General features: G+C 35.1%; 2 protein-coding genes across 3 annotated transcripts; one reads left to right on the forward strand and one right to left on the reverse strand.

Annotated features, from left to right (window-relative positions):
- Positions 1-209: 209 nt before the first annotated feature.
- On the reverse strand, positions 210-4,580 carry LOC106154955 (uncharacterized). Of its 2 annotated transcripts, XM_024074290.2 has the most exons (7): positions 4,307-4,578; positions 3,541-3,714; positions 3,241-3,324; positions 2,740-2,991; positions 2,341-2,404; positions 2,196-2,221; positions 210-2,012 (listed from the first exon to the last, which is right to left on the reverse strand). In XM_024074290.2, exons 1-7 carry the CDS (start codon positions 4,322-4,324, stop codon positions 975-977), a joined length of 1,656 nt encoding a protein of 551 aa, XP_023930058.2. In that variant the 5' UTR covers positions 4,325-4,578; the 3' UTR covers positions 210-974. The 2 variants fall into 2 exon arrangements, with proteins under 2 accessions (XP_023930058.2, XP_013384982.2); XM_013529528.2 differs by lacking the exon at positions 3,241-3,324 and having other exon boundaries at positions 4,307-4,580.
- A 117-nt stretch (positions 4,581-4,697) lies between these two features.
- LOC106154962 (uncharacterized) lies at positions 4,698-17,265 on the forward strand. The gene is made up of 21 exons (XM_013529534.2): positions 4,698-4,814; positions 5,390-5,572; positions 5,922-6,101; positions 7,046-7,141; positions 7,409-7,570; positions 7,938-8,087; positions 8,979-9,165; positions 9,438-9,511; positions 9,786-10,029; positions 10,487-10,698; positions 10,863-11,077; positions 11,244-11,493; positions 12,543-12,708; positions 13,015-13,124; positions 13,316-13,499; positions 13,734-13,844; positions 14,188-14,399; positions 14,611-14,722; positions 15,260-15,402; positions 15,611-15,646; positions 15,926-17,265. Exons 2-21 carry the CDS (start codon positions 5,402-5,404, stop codon positions 16,160-16,162), a joined length of 3,252 nt encoding a protein of 1,083 aa, XP_013384988.2. The 5' UTR covers positions 4,698-4,814; positions 5,390-5,401; the 3' UTR covers positions 16,163-17,265.
- Positions 17,266-18,488: the final 1,223 nt, after the last annotated feature.

Genomic DNA, 18,488 nt, shown 5'->3' on the forward strand with positions numbered 1-18,488 from the left:
CATTATATTTCAATTATATCAGTAACTGGTTCTGATTTATAATTACTCTGAAAAGATTAAACTTTTTTAAAGTTGAAAAGGTTAAGGCTGGTGTATGTAATCTATGCATAACCTCAGAACATGTCAAAATGTTCTTATCAGCCAAAATTTTAATTAATTGTGTACAAAAGATCTTTTTGGATAAACAAGTGTTACAGTCTTACAAACTGTTTATTTCAAATAAATTTCATTTTTTGTACTTATTTAAAACAAAACTTACAATATGTACTACTGTTCTACACATTCAAAGCACAATAGTGATTTTCAACAACATGAATTGGGGGGTGGATTGAGGCCATCTTCTGGGTCTTCCATAAGACAGGTTTTCAAGTTCACATCGATGGGTATCTAATGTTATTCTTTCAGAAGATGGTCAAAATTGGAGGTAGAAAGTTTGGAAGACTAAAAAAATATCTCTGAATCCGCCCCTGAGAATTTTCATACAACTATTTTCATACAACATATTAAAGATTATTATATAATAATTATAATAATTCATTTCTAAAAACCCACCTAAAACATGCATATAATAACTGTGAATTTTCATACAACTATTTTAATACGACATATAAAATATTATAATGAAATAATAGTAATAATTCATTTCTTAAAACCCTGCTAAAACATGTATATAATAATAGAACACTAACTACTAAAAACTAATAAAAAAAAGTAATTTAAACTAAAAGATAAGAGTTAACCAAAATATTATTTAAATTAAGGTTTTAAAGTTCTAAATTTTATAGGAATCAGGTGTTCATTTGCTGAAATCAACCTCCTCATAGAGTACGTCTCAAACTGGAGATTCTGAATTCATCTTTACTATACATAGTGGTCACAAAAGTGAAATACAGTTTAAAAAACAAATGTGTCTACATGTGCGTTTTTTATAGATTCTGAAGAAAAGGGAAAGAGCAACTTTACTTTTGGGTCAGTTAGTCCACTTCTTTCCTAATTGTTTGGTCTGCATCAGGTTTTGATGTAATTGGTTGTTCAACAGCTACTTGGGTAACAGGGTTCTTTACTTCTTCCATATTATTTCCTGTGTTCTCCTGCATTTGGATGGCGGTGTTATCAGGGCTGGCTGCAGAACTTGCTAGATTACAGTTGTCCCCATGGATCTCTTTGATGGCTTGCTTTGTGGGAGGATAGCCTGGGTTTTGGCGAGGATGGCTTACAGCTTCTGGGCCCTGACTGCTTTCCTGTTCACTCAACTGTCGCACAGCATGTTTAGGTGGTGGATATGCTGGGTTAGTAGATGTGGGCACTGCCAGCCCTTCAGTAGACGGATCATCAGTAGTATCTACACCTGCCAGCTTGCCTGAAGGTAAGTTGGATGCTGACTGCTGGGCATCCAACTGAGAAGATTCTCCCTCTGCACTCCTGATATTTTTCTGCAGATTCTGAATATCACTTTTTGATAAGGGTTGCTCTGTGTTTTCCATTCCTATACCAGCATCCTCTCCTCTGTTGTCCCCACAGATCTCTTTGATGGCTTGCTTTGTGGGAGGATAACCTGGGTTTTGGTGAGGATGGTTTACAGCTTCTGGACCTTGACTGCTTTCCTGTTCACTCAACTGTCGCACAGCACGTTTAGGTGGTGGATATGCTGGGTTAGTGACTGTGGGCATTGCCAGCTCTCCAGATGATGGACCAGGGGTAGCTTCCCCACCAGGTAACTCACCTGAAGGTAACTGAGATCCAAGCTGCAGGGAGGCCAGTTGAGGAGTTACACTCTTCCCAATTTCATTATCACTTTCAGGTGAAGGTTTCTCTGTGTTTTCAACCCCATGTATCTCAGCTCCTTTACGCAATTCAGTTAGGTCATCTGTTCTTGGAGATCCTGTGTCTGATGTTCCAACTTTTTCCAAGCCTTCTGACTCCTCTACAGAGAGACCAAGCTTGCGCTGCTTACGATCACGATCATTTTTCTGGCTTAAGACAGCATCTCCGACTAATGTAGCAGAATTTGCCTAGAAAAATATTTCATTTTTACAGACATATTTTGGGAGAATTTAAGGACTAAAGTGACTAAAATTTCTGAAGAATTGTATTGTTATATAAGAAGACTAATACTTCCAAGAAAATATATTATCAAAGAACAAGTTGGTGAATTTAATGAAAAAAAAAAAAACAACAAAATACAGTAATGTTACCTCCTCTCCTCCCCCTTCTTGTTCCTCTGAAATTGCAAAAGAAAAAAAATGTAAATTAAATGTCTTAGATTGCATCTTTATCAATGTTAAGACAAACTAACAGCGTATTATTATCATGTTTAATGTAAAAATACCTGTAACTTACCTATATCTATAGACAATGTGACACTTAATGTCTTCTTTTTGGTTCCATCATCACAAGATTTCTCCTGAAATAAATATTTCAGTTTTGATGAAATTCTTATAAATTGGTAATATAGCTCTGATAAATTCCGAATCTGAAATGATTGTACTTGCCCTTGACATTGTCAAGATTTTCATTTTGATTCTTGCAGAGTACAACACAGGTCAATGAAACAAATTGCTGTTTCCCTTTCAGTACAAATATGCTACTTTATCAAAAATGGAAACATTTTTTTGGATGACCCTATAATGCAACAAAATATATCAAACTATTATAGATGATAATGAGTGACTAAAAATAAAGAACAGTTATTCTTACTACTCACAGTTACTAGTATGATAAACTTAAAAAGTAATTCACCTGGTACTTTTCCAGCTCATTCACTGATATTTCAGTTGGTAGCATAGTTTCCATGTCTATTGCCAGGCATTTAAGAAAAAGGTCTTGGGGATGAGGGTAATTGGCATCTTTTCTCAGTTTGGCATAGTAAATGGACTTGAAAGCTTCCTTCCACTCTTCTTTGGGAATTGAGGAGCTCTTGATGCAAAGTTTGTCTCTTTTATCAGCAAAAACAAATTTCAGAGATAGCGTGCCAGGTTCTGATACTCCAAACTAGCAAAAAGATAAGGTTCAGTAAAACACTATTGCTGTGATAAACTATGTGCTGACATTTATTGTACAATACTGGTATTAATGTTTCACTGTGGTAGCATACAGACTCAAACCTAGAGGTTGTTATATTACTGTGAAATCTACATAAGAGATATAATTTTTCTACACTCTAGAGGGCTTTGCTGTTAAATGTTTTGGAAGATACATTATCTTTTTGTAATTTTTTTCCATCTCAAGCCTTATACAAACCTGAAAGAAAAAAGTTCCTACTTCACGAGGTGGAAGCTCCAGAAAATGAACTAAGATCTTTTTCCCTTTTACTACAGGAAAATTCTGCAATTTAATATATATGATAATCTTATAGTTGGATAAATCTATAAAATGATTTATCATCTCTGAAAGGGGAAATTCTAACATTTTGAAACAATCACACTTATCAAACTTATGAAAAATTTATGCATAATAATAAAAATACTTGAACAATATTGGAACATACATACTATACACTGTAAATGCACTGAGAAAGTAGCTGAAAATGTTAATTGTTACCTCAGTCTTCATCGACTGTAACAGTTTGCCTGTTTCTTCAAGATAGTGTTGAAACTGTTGAGGCTGGTTGTTGAATCTTTCACAACAAATTTGAAGAAGTTGACAGCTTATCCATTGATGAGAGAGATGATTGAATTGTTGTGAGAAGTTTTCTTGGAAATGTTTTATGTGTTCCTGGCAAATAATATGTAAAATATATGAAGGTTTTAAATATTTGCTTAAAAAAAAAAAAAAAAAAAAAAAAAAAAAACTGAAAACTAAAATTTCTTTTCTTTTAAAAAGTAACTTCAAGAACCCCTACTACTTTGCTCAAGCTGAAGTATAGGAAACAATAAAGGTGTTCAATAAATACAACCAATTTACAAGTGTAACTGTTTTTTTGAAATGTTAAAATATATCTTTAGATGTATACATGTAGATAGATAATGTATTATAATAATTTATACATCTATGTATTATGTACGCTAGTACCAGTGGTATTTTATATACACAATTAATTATGATGTCCCGCCTACATGCACGTAGCTGGATGTGTAAGTTGCACATGTTCTTCATATCATAAAGCAAATCATGGTTGATCACCTGTTATTTAACAGTACAGATAAATATATGGTCCAAGTTGTAATCATAAGCATATCATACTATGATCATGGAATCTCAAACAATGGTATTCTATCGCTACAAGATAATTTATTAAGCATGGGTAAAACAACTGCATGTGAGTATACTTTTAAATTGAACAGCATGCAGTTGTATACAGACTTACCTGGATTATTTCCTCCATTTTGATTTGAATATTTTCAAAACGTTTTTATATTATATTTAACACAGCGCGTGGAATCTGCCATGAACCATACGAAACTGGGTTTTTTTTACGTCATGCACCTTTTGTATTGTGTTTAGTTAGGGCATTTCCACGTCACTTTTCATACTGTCTTTACTTTCGGTCTCTTGTTGTCTGCATACATGAGTGCCACTGTCAATAAGTCATTTGAAGTCCAAAACAACAACAACATCATATTATCCTAAATATTTAGTTCTTTATTCAACACTAATTAGCAATATACTTGTTTGTATTCCAAGAAAGTGGCCTATCCAAGAAAGGGCCCCAAAAAGAAACACCATGGGAAATTCCCAGGCTATTTATAGCACGTACCAAAGCACCCAAGCGAAGAATAGGGTGTGTTTCACTGTGCACAAATCCTGTTCCACTTAGCACTCGGTGTGTTTTGTTGTAAGGAAGTGTAGAATCTTATCACAGATTATATTTGAAGGTAGGTCTTTTATTGTAATTCTATTACATTTACTTTTCCTATTAATTTAATTTCATGAAAGTAGGTCAATCCGGTCAATAAAATTGTAGGTTTCAACAGCTCAGGAGTGACCTACTTATAACTGCAAATAGAAGGAAGGAATGTTACGCTATTACAATTACGCTAGTAATTGGCATTGCATTATTTTAACTACTTGATCAAAAGACAACATTTTATGACCGATTTAACACTGGAAAAGACATTCAAATACAGATTGAGTTCAGAACTTTATTTGATATATAAATTAAGATAATTACCTTGATTTACATGTAGGTGATACATAAAACTGCAGGCCCTGAGGTAAAGCCAAAAATGAATTTTTAACTTCAAATTTCTCTGTAATGTTTTGGACTTCTTAATAAGCTTTGTTTCTTACAATACATGTACATATTGGTAGACCCCTATAATGTACATTTTGCTTTAGGGTGCTCCTTATCTCATGGGTATCATTTTTAACTTTGCATGATTACAAGGCATAAATCTTCACGGTCAGTACTGTACATGTGTAGAACTTATTTTTGCATGTATACAAATAGTACAGACAAGCAATGTCAGAATCGGTCCAAGTTCGCCAGCAGTTGTCTTCTGCATTGGACACACTCCGTCAGCTGATCAGCAATGGTGAGCTGATCTTGTTCCTGGGAGAACAGGCCTCATGTCTTCCACAGCCGGCTTCCGTGAAGGACTGGTGGAAACACCTAGGGGACTTGGACAAAGAGGTAATGATTAATAAATATGTGAAAAATGAGAACAGATTTGTACTAAAATACTGATGGGCTTGAATTGTAAATTGTGTACATGTTATGGTATCAAAGCTTTTTGCTTTTATTATTATGGAATACATAACATTATGCTGTTATTAACAATTAAAAATTGTTTGTATCATTTTATGTTCAAATTCTTTTTGTGTGTTATCATTTAAATTGAAAATAAAATTGTAAAATTTTATGTATTTTTAAAATGAACATCTAAAATACTTGCAAAGATAAGAGAGTCAATGTTTTTTTTCAAAAGGGGAAACCTATGTATTAAGTCACAATATGATTTTAGACCCTATTATTATTACAGGATCCAGTTAGCAAGATAGACCAGTTGGAGTCAAATATGAGAGAGAACCAGCAATGGCTGCACACCATCCTCAGAACGTTGGGCAGATTTCCCATAATCTTCAATGTCAACCCTGACCGCCTGGTGGAGCACTACCTTATCAGACCAGGCGATAATGTCCAGACTGTTAGATTAGATAGGGTGAGCGCATGGGACATTTCGTGGGGGAGCAATCCTTTATGGCGGATTCCAGGGGAGGGGGGCGGGATCAAGCAGACATGTGCCCCTCCTTGTAAGGTTCTGAGGTATCTCCTCATTCTGCCCCCCCCCCCCCCCCCCCCCACACACACACACCACCTAAAAATATACTGTAATAAGCAAAATGATACAAACCCAATTTTTCCGTCCCTGTGTCTGACTGTTAAACCCCCTTTACACCAGACGACGTCCTTTCTGCATCTTTTGTTCGACCATGAAACTGGCATGGCTGTGGTCGTAAAAAAGAGGCACAAGCATTGCTTTGGTTGCAGAATGAATGCTCAATGATCGGCCAGTTGTCAGCATGTAAAGTATTATGTTTTTTTTTACTCTCAAACAGGGCCATAATATACTACTGGATGCAGAAAGGACATTGTCCAGTGTACGCAGGGGGCTTGAGTAAAATTTTGGCAAAATTGTGCATTCACCAGAGATTCTTGTTTGTTATAAATAGGAGTAGATATGGAATGTCTGGAAATATTTTATTTTTTTATTTCATTGTCTAGACTGTTAGATTATGTGTATACACACTTTGGAAATTATTAAATAATGATGATATTTTTAATTGGTGTTAGAATTACTGTCTGTTATCAATGTATCAAAAATCAGTATATCAAAATTTTTCATGTCCAGGGTGAATTTTGTTCTTTTAATGGATTAAATTCTTTTAATGTCCATTGCAAAAAGAAAAATATCCATTTAACTAATGTGTCTTAATATTCTATTTTTTCTGGTTTATTTGAAAACTATGTAAATGTATGTGAATTTAATTTTGGTTTATCTATCATTAAACAGTATTGAATAGATATTAAAATCCTGTTTTTAATGCTAGAAGTGATGGGAACATCTGAACTTAGTGTCTTGATATAATTTTACTTCTATTTTAGGTTGGAAGTCTGTCTGGTACATGGCCCAATGACCACAGAGTTCTGCTTATCAAGTGTTTTGGAGATGCTTCTTATGATGAAAAAGACAAGCTCACGGTAGGCATTTTTTACAATGAGGCTAACTTGTAGAACCTCTGTTTATTTTATGTTATTTTAAATTAAAGAAATAATTAAAAGATGTTTCATTGTAAATTAAAGTTTGTGATTTTCTGGCAAAAGTTTTCTGATCATAGTTTTACATTGAAAATATATTTTATTGTATTTTATTGTATTTGTAATACTAGCTGGTATTTGAATTTATTGCAATTACAAATACCCCCATATGAAAATGTATGGATGAAGTAATATCTTCAAAAATTTCAGTCTGCTAGTAAGAACTACATGGAGACCTTTCACTCCATGGCATCTGAGGAAACAACATTTGTAGAAAACCTTTTCCACCAACACAGTATTCTGTTTCTTGGTTGTGAGAAAGACCACCCTCTACACAAAGCATTCATGGAAAGATTTGTGAAACATTCCAAGGTAACAATAAACTTCTTATAAAAGCTATGAAATTTGGTTTATGGGTTATTATTGTAATAAAAAATAAACATTTGAGCTAGAAATTTCATGCAACTGATCATTATCATCACGCACACAGAAAATTAGTAAGACTCATCGTATTATGATTCATAGACGTGTCTGGTGAATTTTGTGTGTTGATGACATTTTTTTCTTCATCCTTGGATATTAATCATATATTCCATTGATACATCAAGTTTTTCAGTTTTTCTTTGTGTATAGATTCGTCATTATACACTTATATTGAAATGATATTGAATTTTTGAGCTGAATTTACTGTAATTCAAAACAATTATTTTATTATTTTTTCTTGATTTATTTTTTAAAGGGTCAACATTATCTCTTTCAACGAGGAACCACATCAAGCTATTTCCAAGATGGCCATTTGACAACCATCCAAACAGACATGGAAATCAATGAATTTGCCCAATATCTTACTCCAGGGAGTACAGAGTTCAAGATAAGGGCGCCTGGAGAGGTAGGCTTGAAGAGTTATTGATTTTTATAATTTTATTTAATAATAATAATAATAATAATAATAATAATAATAATAATAATAATAATTTGGTGTCATATTAATACGTAGCGTAAAAATGAAAATTATTCAAAATTTTATTAAGATATTCCAAATGATAAGAATATGAACAGAAGTTTAATTTTGGCACATGCATGCTTGAAGAGGGTCCTATTTGGTATTTTTGTTACCCGTGAAAGCCACCTTATATTTCCCCAAGTTGTGTGAATACAAAGAGTGATCTGTTAAGAACCCCATTCCCATCACCATTATTCTTCATTCTTGAAACAATGTCATCATACTCAGTGACCGTGATTTTCAACTGAATGATATATGAATAAAGTTTTATTTACTGTGGTTTCTGAATTGATGATTTTGGTTCCCATGAACTGTGATCACTACCCCCCTCCCCCAAATGGGACCTTCCTTGAATGATATATATACCCTGTATCTTAAGACAAAAGCAGTCATGTTTATAGCAATCTTCAATCTCATGATAAAGTAACTATCTGTTGTGCATTGTTGAAAATGAGTATAATTTGAAAATTTTCTTCTGTCAACAGCTAATATTGAAATAGTTTTTACCTCCAATATTTCGATGTCTGGCAGAACATCTTCATCAGGTAATCGAAATATTAGAGGGTGGGGAGGGGGGGGGTAGAAGGATGAAAAAAATTGCCAGACCAAGCAAGTCAGATTATAGAGGAAGACACAGAGGACACTGAAAATTTTGCTGGTTTATTTAGGTTAGTTTTTTTATGGGGATTGGGGGGGGGGGGGGGGGCTGTTGCACCTCTTCCTGTGGCTCTGTCATTGTGCTTCCATAAACCAATGAAAGCTAACAATTTTTTGCAGGTGTATGAGCACTCCTACCTACCCACCCAGAGAGAGCAGTACTTAAAAGCTCAGTTAACTCTAGAAGCAGCAGCCTCTGAGATAGGATTCCATACAGCTAAAGTCACCAATGCTTTGGCCACAGATGAGGCACTAGAGGCAGAGTCAAGGGGAAACTTGGAGAAAATGTTTAAGAATGATCCCTTCAGTAAGTTATTGTTGTATCATATTTGTCTCAAAAATCTCCAACATGCATTACTTTTTTCAATTCATCCATTATAATTTTTATTATCCAGCAAACAAGTTCATCACCTCTATTATGCACCTTAAGTTAAACAGTTTAAATACTGTATATTTTTGCATGTATATATAAATGAAGTAAGTTGATTATAACCCTTCAATTTAAAGAACTTTAATCATATGTAATCTTTGTGTCCAGTACAAAAATTATGGTATATTGTTATTATATTAAATTCACAGTTGGACAATACGATGCAAGAACAGTGCAAGGAGCAATGGATGCCATGAAAGGAAGACGAGACAATTTATTGAAGGTATTTTGTATTATCATTCAATGCCAGTGACTCCCTAATGAATGCTTTAAAAGATATAACTATGCACCAGTAAAAAATTATGCCATGAAAAATGATGGCAAATCAAGTATATCTGAATTAACTTGCTGTTTATATGTTGTGCATTGTATCTAAAGGGAACTTGAAATTTATAACAAGTTATAAATTTTCATTTATCATGGTAGTAATGAAAAATCTGCCAAAGCAATATTATAATATATCAGTAACACAGCTTTTGAATCGTATTTTTTTCCAGCTCATTCAAAATGGAGTAAGGGTGACAGCAATCTTCAGATTTGACACTTTTGAAAAAGACATTGTTGATACCTCTACCAAAAAAGATGTCCGCCAGAGAAATGTGAGGAAATATGCCTCTGTTTTACTGCAGTCACGCTCTGTTCTAAATAACCAGAGTATGCTGGAGCTGAGAGTAGTGCAGGACATGAATGAAGAGCAGACAAAAAGAATGAAGGAACAGTATGCTGTTATCAGATTGAAGGGTATGGGTTTTCTGTTGATTGTTTATTTGTTTAATATTTTATTCTATATCGAACAATTATATTGGTTTGTCATGAAATGAGAATGAGCAGTGCATTTGTGCATCGGTAGCATGAGGCCTGTAGCACAGTGATGGATTTAGGGGGGTGTCAGGGGGGGTCCTGACCCTCCCCCATTTGATTTCTGAAAAAAATCATACCAATGGTCCCCTCTTGAAATTAGAATTTTGACCAACTGCACCGTAGTTGTAAACCATACCAAATGGCACTGTTCACCCTCTAAAATGCCAAATTTAAAAAAAGTATAAAAAAACATTTTCTTTTGATTTGATAACTGATTGCATTTTATATCCTATTACTTCCATTTCTTTTTAAGACAGTAATCTTATTATTCTGACTTGTATTTTTAAGTTTCATTATTTCTTTAAGGTGCATTCAAAATAATGACTTGTCTCTACAGGAAGCTCTGATGAAGCTATTGCTTATGCCTCACCTGCTGTTGAAGGCAAGAAAAATGTCAGCATCAATTTAATCAGTGTTAATGGTACTGAGGCAGCCAGAAAGCGTAAGATATTTGAGGAAAGCAGAGAAGCTGCGTGGGACCATGAGAAGTCCATGTTGAATCTGACCACTGCACTGCTGCAAGCTGATGAGGAACTGAAAGCCATCAGTGTATGTCATAAAAGTTCATAAGTCATTCTTGTTCATGCATTGGTAAAGTTAGTAAGTGAATATATAACAATTTAATCACCCCAATTTAATAATTAAATAAATAAATATGGTAAGACAATTTGACAAATGATGTATTAAGTCATGGATATCTCTTATATTTTTAGACGGAAGACAGAAATAAACTTCAAAGGCTTTACAATGTCCAGATGTTGACAAAGACTGAGATTGAACCTGGGACATGGGAGAAGCTGGGTGAAGGAAGCTTTGGTGCAGTGTTCAAGGTACAGTGGAAAGGAAAAGAAATGGCCTACAAAGTCTTGCAGAAGATATCAAAAGCAGATGATCTGGAGGAATTTGAAGGAGAATACCAGAGCTTGAAGTAAGCTTTTGTTCAACATCCTCTTTTCTGTTTGAAAAAAAAAAACTAATAACTTTCAGACTTGTATTTTATTTAATTTTTCAACATGCCATAACTTGGGTTTGAAAAAATGCATGTTTTTTTCTCTTTTGCAAAAAAAAATAAACATTTTTTTTCTATTTTCAAGGAAAATTCATCATCCTAATATCATCTCTGTAGCAGAGATGTACCGCACAGACAATCCCATACAGTTAGGTATTTTGATGGAGTACATGTCAGGAGGCAGTGTCAGGGATGTGATGAACAGGAACCCAGGTCAAGGTCAGAGCAAGGACTTTGTCTCCAGGCTAGCCATGCAAGTAGCGTGTGCTTTGGATTATCTGCATTCCCTGAAGCCAGCCATCATACACAGGGATATTAAGGCAGATAACATATTTGTAAGTTTTGTGGTTGCAGAAATGGTGCTGGGGTTCCTAGTCACAAGCTTTAATTTAATTTTTTTTCATTTTAAATATTGAAATAAACTTGGGAAATATTAAATGGAATAGATATCAATGAAAGTTACATTTGATAAAAATATGCTTATTACCACAGAGAAATAAGCATGGTGCATCGGTATATACTTAAAAAAGTGAAAACTTTGAAAGACGAAAAAGACTGGTTTTTCATTGTCTCATGTGTAAAGATATTTTTAAAATATTTTAAAAGTAACTGTAAGCTTTTTTTGCTGCGAGGGCCTTTGATGAAAGGTTGAAATGCTGTGCCTCACAGGTAAAAACATGTACATCCTCTTTGGAAATGATTTTTAAGAATTGAAAGGCAGTTGAATTGCTGTCAGGCATAAGAAGCAATCAGAAACTTGTCAAAACAATAGTTGTCCACCTGAATGTAGTGGCTACATGTAGTTTCTTGTCCACTCTGGCTGAGGCAAACCTCAGTTAGACTGACAATTTTTAATTATTATGTAGGGATGTATGTAAAATGTATGTTGAAATTAATTCAGTCTACAATGGCTCTATGTAAAATTCCAGTAAAATGGAAGTGGATCAGTAATGTTCTGTCACTGGTTACAGTAACTGCTTCTGGTCTGAGCTAGGAGATTCTTAGACCCCATTCCCATAGATTTTAGATCGATCTATCCCTGTGAGGAGTCTCACTAGATTACTATCAGCTCAGCCGGCTTAAGCATCTGTCCCGCCTACTTAAAGCTGTTAGGGGGTAATTAACTATGGTGCCTGCTCGGCTGACTGCAATTTAGCCTGAACCCCCAGGGAGTTAGGTCGATCTAAATCTAAATCTCTGGATCGATTTAAATCTGTGGGAATGCACCCTTAGACCCAGCTTTTGACCCTAGACCCGAAATTTTGGCCAGTAGGATAAAAAAAGGCACCTTTTAGCTATGCTTGGTTGATATTCATTGAACAATTATTTAGAGTACATGTACAATTTGTTCCAGAATGATGCAGAGTTCATCCTTTTTTTCCAGATGACAGCAGACAAACAGACCTTCAAGTTGGGTGACTTTGGTCTTTCAAGGATTACCTACAGTACATACCAGACTAAGACCATGGGCTGGGGCTGTTACCGCTACATGGCACCAGAGATGGGAAGAACACAAAAATATTCACCCAAAGTAGATGTATATGCTTTTGGTGAGCTTACATTGACAAGGATTTGGATTGAATGCATATCTCTGTAGATATATTAGTTTAAAAAATAATTTAATCAATTTTACCAATTTATCTTTATTTTGATGGAGGAATTTGACAAAAATGATTTTATTGGCAAATTAGCTTTAACAGATACTTTCATCTAGTATGTCATTCTAACTTTGGGAGCATCAAGTAAGCTGTCTGATTAAGGCCCTTTGATGAAGGGTCGAAATTTCATGCCTTACAGAACATGATAAGTCTATGTAGAAACAATTTACTTTTTCATCATTTTCATCTTGTTATCAGGTCTGCTGTTGGTGGAGGTGATTACAGGCAATATAGCATTCAGTGAAATAATGGACAACAGTGAAGTGTTCAAGAGAATAGCTGCTGGTCAGCTGCCGGTGGAAGTGCCAGTAAGTGTCATAGAAATCAACATTGTACAGACTCAATTGTGAGACAGTGGTATATATCAGATTTAGGATCTTACTAATGGGTGCAGAAGTTTTTTTTCTTTTTGTCATATAAAAGACTAAAGTGTGCTGTTTATCTTGAAATGCATTTCCTGTCTTAATAAATGCTATATTTGGTTGTTTAACCTATCCAGGAGGAATGTGAAAAAGTCCATGGTCTCCAGATGAAGGCCACCATATCTGCCTGTGTCATTGCCAATTCTAACCTGCGGCCTAAGATGGAGGATGTCATCAAGATGTTACAGGGAAAGCTGACAAAGTTTCAGAAACATGAAGAAGTGGAGCTGCTTTGTCTGGGAACTGGAAAAGGGGCAACTGGTATTTTTTTTTCCTCGATTAAAGTTTTTTTATATTTCAATTTTTTATTTTGGTTCTGAATGAACACACTTGCCTTAGACATTTATGAATTCACATATTGAAAGAAATGTGATTGTTCAAAATCTTCTGAAAAGGGGGATGGAGTTTAATTGATAAGAGTTTTCCAGAACAAAGAGCATCACATGATTTATACTAGTATGTCAGTCTTGCAGTTTTATTTCTTTATGATTTCAGCTGTTCAGGATGGAGAGCCCAGTTCTTCTTTTGTCATTCTCCACAATGGCAAACCTGTACTCCTTGTTGATATAGGTTACTTGGTCATGATGCAGTACCAGCAACTTGTTGGTAAGGGAGTCAATTCTGTTTCACATCTGTTTGACAGTTGACTTTATATCATAAAAATTCCATGCCATTCAATAACCTAATCTTAAATTAATTTTAAGACATTAAAAAGCAAATGTGAGTCCATTTATAAGAATGCCTTTATTTGAGCAAAATTTAAGAAATAAATGTAAAATTTGTTGGGATATCTCAGTTATTTAGTATTGCAAACTGCATTGTAGGAAATTTAAAGTGATATGTATACAAAAGGTTTGACGTGTTAAAAATAGACTTTCAGGCACATCAGTGACATACTGATTCTAAATGTCATCTTTAAAAAAGGTAAGATTTTCCTTCTTATTTATAGGCAAAGAACCAGTTTTCAACATGTTCATTACCCACAACCATTCAGACCATGCTGGTGAGCTGCCCGTGTCTATGTGTATATTTGTACCCACATTGATGAAACGGGGTTACACCAAAAGTCCCTTCAAGATCTTTGCTGGATCAGAAACTATGCCAAAGCTGATAAATCACAGAATGGATGAGGCTTACTCTATGCCAGGTCTTAATGATCACGTATGTGTAACAACTTTATAGTTGTTTTAAAAAAAGTAAATTGTTTCAACGATTCATGGTTTTATTGGTGTGATCAAGAGCCTTCTGTGAAGAATAAAATTTGCCATGCCCATGGGACATTTGTGTCATGGGGAATTTTCTTTTTATTACCAGTAATAGACGGTGTTTGATCTACCTTATCTAATTGGTTTTGGTGACTTTAAATTTGCAGAAAAAGATTGCTGACTGGCGGATATGTTCCCCAGGAGAGAGGGAGACCATTGGTGATAATGGCCTGTTTTCCTTGGAGACTGTTAAAAGTCAACATTCAGAAGTTGGTTATGGTGAGTCTTTTGTTGCTCCTCTTAATGTCAAAATTTTTGGGAGTTATTGTTTATGATGAAAGTAAGTAAAATGGTCAGAAAAGACGAATGTGTAATATTTAAGGTTATATAAGTAAATTTAAGTGTATCCAATATATTTTTGTTTAAGGCGACATTCATTAAAAATGTAAAATTTTACAAAATACATGTAGTGGCCATTCTCAATACTGATATCTGCACTGCATTCATATGTTATTTATTTAACCACATACTCAAAGACCCCATTCCCATAGACATCATTGGTCTATGTAGATTGATCCAACTCTGTGGAGACTCTTGCTGAGTGCGATCAGCTTAACTGAATGACACGCTTTCTATTGTTTCCAATGTATTCATATAAATACCAGCTTATCTGTATTCTACTCAATGGTAGGAGGAGGCAGTAATTCATTTAAGCTGACTGCGCTCAGCAAGAGTCCCCACAGAATGGGATCGATCTATGTAGACCTATAGTGTATATGGGAATGGGGCCTAACTACTTCTGACACCACATTTCAGGGTTTGTGCTGTACTACAAAGGGTCTCCAATACTGGGCTACTCCGGAGACTCTGGTTTTGTCAAGGAACTCTATGACAAAATATACGAAGCTCCAACAGTGATTGTCGATGGCAGAGAAAGAGGCACTTGGGAGCATGCAGGAGTAAGTGATATTTACTCAGAATCAAATCATACATTTTCATTGGGCCGTAGCTATGGTGTCATGGAGAAATATTAAGATAAAGATGTGCATTTCATTTTGTAAATACATGTAGCAATTTCAGTCAGTGGTTTGGTCTCATATAAGTATGATAAGTCAATTATTACTAATTTTGCAAACATTGAAATATGGCTTATTTATGTATTTTCAGTTTGACGAAATTAAGGAATATACCAAAACTAGCAAGGTAAGGATATTCCAGAGGGCTGTTGATCATTCTTTTAAGCATCTTTTAAACTAGAAATTAACAGATTGCTTGTCTTTTTGAAAAAAAGTCACTTTATTCAAGGGTTCAATATTTAAGACTCCTCAAGTGAGAGTACACTCTAAAGAAAATTAATGAGAAACTTGTATGTTGTTTTCTTAAATAATATGTTGTTATTAACTGATATCTTTTTAATGCTGTTTTTTATTGTCATGTGACATTTTTAAAATCCTTGCTCTAAAAAATGTACATACAATTTAGCACGAGTTTGTGTATGTTACTGGATATGGAGCACCCCGAGAGTCACCTGGTGACAAGTACCTCCCATCCATCAAACCACTTGAGATTGGTCAGCAGTACCCCTTGGTGTCAGCGGGTCAAATGGCTGATGGGCAGGGTCCAGACCCTGCTGGCCAGGGAACAGGCGACATCCACCCTGGCAGTGGACAAGAGCAATATCCTACACCTCACAAGGCAGTGCAGAGTCTGGGGCAGTGAACGTCCGAATAAGAAAGTCTTAATTGAAATTATCATATAGACAAGAGTTGAACGTTAATTCATACGAAAAGACATTCCATAAATTGATTAACTTTATTATGTGAAGTTCAGTGTTGGTCTCATCTTGGGGAACAAGCGTTTTAGTCTACTTTGATCCAGATCCAGAATAAATCAGAAGTAGTCCACTTTAATGAACAGAAAAACAAAGGCCAATGTTTTAGCCTACTTTTTTGTCATTGGAGTGAATTGCACCGATTTGTCCTCGTTTTTTGATGAACATTATTAGTTTTGAAGTTAGCACCAACATTTGAATTAAAGTTTTTTTGTGAAATGGGTTCTAGGATTTGTTTAGGCAAATCAACATCCCTAGGTTAACAGATTGCTCACTATATATGGGATTTATACATCTAAGGTATTTGTTGGGGTTTTTATACCCTAAGCTTCAGGTCTGATGTTGACTATGTCAATCACAAAGACATTTCAGGGTTCCATAAAAGGGTATTCATCTTTCTAAAATTTGTGATTAAGGCAGTCAAACACTACTGACATTCAAACATACCAGACAAGAATTTATGGACATTTGAAAATGAAAAAAATTTGCCTACTTCAGCCCTGACACTCAGGCAAGGCTTTGTGTGGCCTGGTGATGTCTATTTCTATATAGAGATTGTGTACAATGCTCCTAATTCCCTGTACTATAAAACATGTTTTTCCAGTATGTCATAACCTAAATAACTCAAAAATGTTACTAAATTATTAAAGATAATGTTAACTTTGATTTTAATCCAAGTTGAAGAAAAGGGGAAGCAAACTATGATTATTTAATGATTAATGACAATTTCTCAAATTTTGCCACTATTAATTATTTAATGATTAATGACAATTTCTCAAATTTTGCCACTATTTTCAGTAGATGTATGTGAGCATAATGTTTAGGTAAAAGATTTCAGTAATCATGTGGTAATGAAATGGTCTGGTCTTTCAGTCAAAACATGTTCAAATTGAAATTTTACAGAATCCATGACATTAGAAAAGTAAATATTTGTATTATGATGATGCACTGCAATAAAGGCCACAAATTTACGGCAAATTTCTTTCTACAAGTTTTATTGTAATTTTCATTTTGACAAGGTTTTTACATGAAGTACACAACAAAGCAGGTAAATATACAGACACTCAAAAGAAAAGGCAATTCTTTTGTGATCAACTGGTGCTTTCCACTTAACACATTAAAAGAAAATATCTAAAACGGTGTCCAATAACCCACATTTTGGATTGAATTTGTATAAAATTACAATTCTGCTATTTTAAAATTTGCATTAATTTTTGTTATTAAGCAAAATGGAATAAATTAGTTTGTCTTCCTGGATATAATTTCTTAATTATCAAAATGGTCCATTTTTGATGGGTTCTGTTTTTTGCTACCGTAAATCTATTTACATTTGGTGGATTTCTTCATATGAACACTTCAATTTAAAATTTGAACAGAAAAATATAACGAAAATATTCTTATGTAACCTTAAACCACGTTTTTATGGCACCAGTTAAAATTTGTCTAAAATGTTTATTCTGATGGCATAATGTGGATTCCTTTTTTCACTTCCTGTCTCTGAACCAAATTGAGATAAGAAGAAATAATATTTAAAATGCATTTCTGATTCCTTGACATACTGTTGTGACAAATTAAGTATTTGACAAATTTTTAAATGTAGAGTAAAAAATGCAAGTTTAGTAAATGGTAGAACGGCTAGTTTTGTGACCCTTCAAATAGAATTTTCTTCCCCACCTGACACCCCTCCAGAGGAATGGACTCGACCCACCTGAAGCCCCTCCAAGAAATGGACTTGCCCTACCTGACGCCCCTCCAAGGAGATGGACTCGCCCCACCTGACACCCCTCCAAGAAATGGACTTGCCCTACCTGACGCCCCTCCAAGGAGATAGACTCGCCCCACCTGACACCCCTCCAAGAAAATGGACTCAGCCCACCTGACACCCCTCCAAAGGAATGGACTCACCCCACCTGACACCCCTTCAAGGGAATGGACTCACCCCACCTGACGCCCCCTTCCAAGGGAATGGACTAGCCCCACCTGACGCCCCTCCAAGGGAATGGACTAGCCCCACTTGACCCCCCCCTCCAAGGGAATGGACTCGCCCCACCTGACACCCCCCTCCATTGGAATGGATTAGCCCCACCTGACACCCCTCCAAGGAATGGACTAGCCCCAATTGACATCCCTCCTGAAGAAATGTACCCACCCTTGTACACACTTTTGAGCAGTTGTCATGGATATAAGTGGGTGTAGCTTCATACGGAACCTGAC

This window comes from Lingula anatina, chromosome 2 (assembly GCF_051362555.1).
Source record: "Lingula anatina isolate TDL-2025a chromosome 2, LinAna3.0, whole genome shotgun sequence".
Taxonomy (NCBI): domain Eukaryota; kingdom Metazoa; phylum Brachiopoda; class Lingulata; order Lingulida; family Lingulidae; genus Lingula; species Lingula anatina.

Excerpts from the sequence above, each read along its gene's own strand:
- LOC106154955 (XM_024074290.2), bottom strand. Across the intron at positions 2,992-3,240 it reads TAGGAACTTTTTTCTTTCAG|TTTGGAGTATCAGAACCTGG; the intron begins GTTTGTATAAGG and ends TCTTTTTGCTAG. Across the intron at positions 2,405-2,739 it reads ATGAGCTGGAAAAGTACCAG|GAGAAATCTTGTGATGATGG; the intron begins GTGAATTACTTT and ends TATTTATTTCAG.
- LOC106154962 (XM_013529534.2), top strand. The coding sequence starts at position 5,402 with ATGTCAGAATCGGTCCAAGTTCGCCAGCAGTTGTCTTCTGCATTGGAC. Across the intron at positions 5,573-5,921 it reads TAGGGGACTTGGACAAAGAG|GATCCAGTTAGCAAGATAGA; the intron begins GTAATGATTAAT and ends TTATTATTACAG. Across the intron at positions 15,403-15,610 it reads GCACTTGGGAGCATGCAGGA|TTTGACGAAATTAAGGAATA; the intron begins GTAAGTGATATT and ends ATGTATTTTCAG.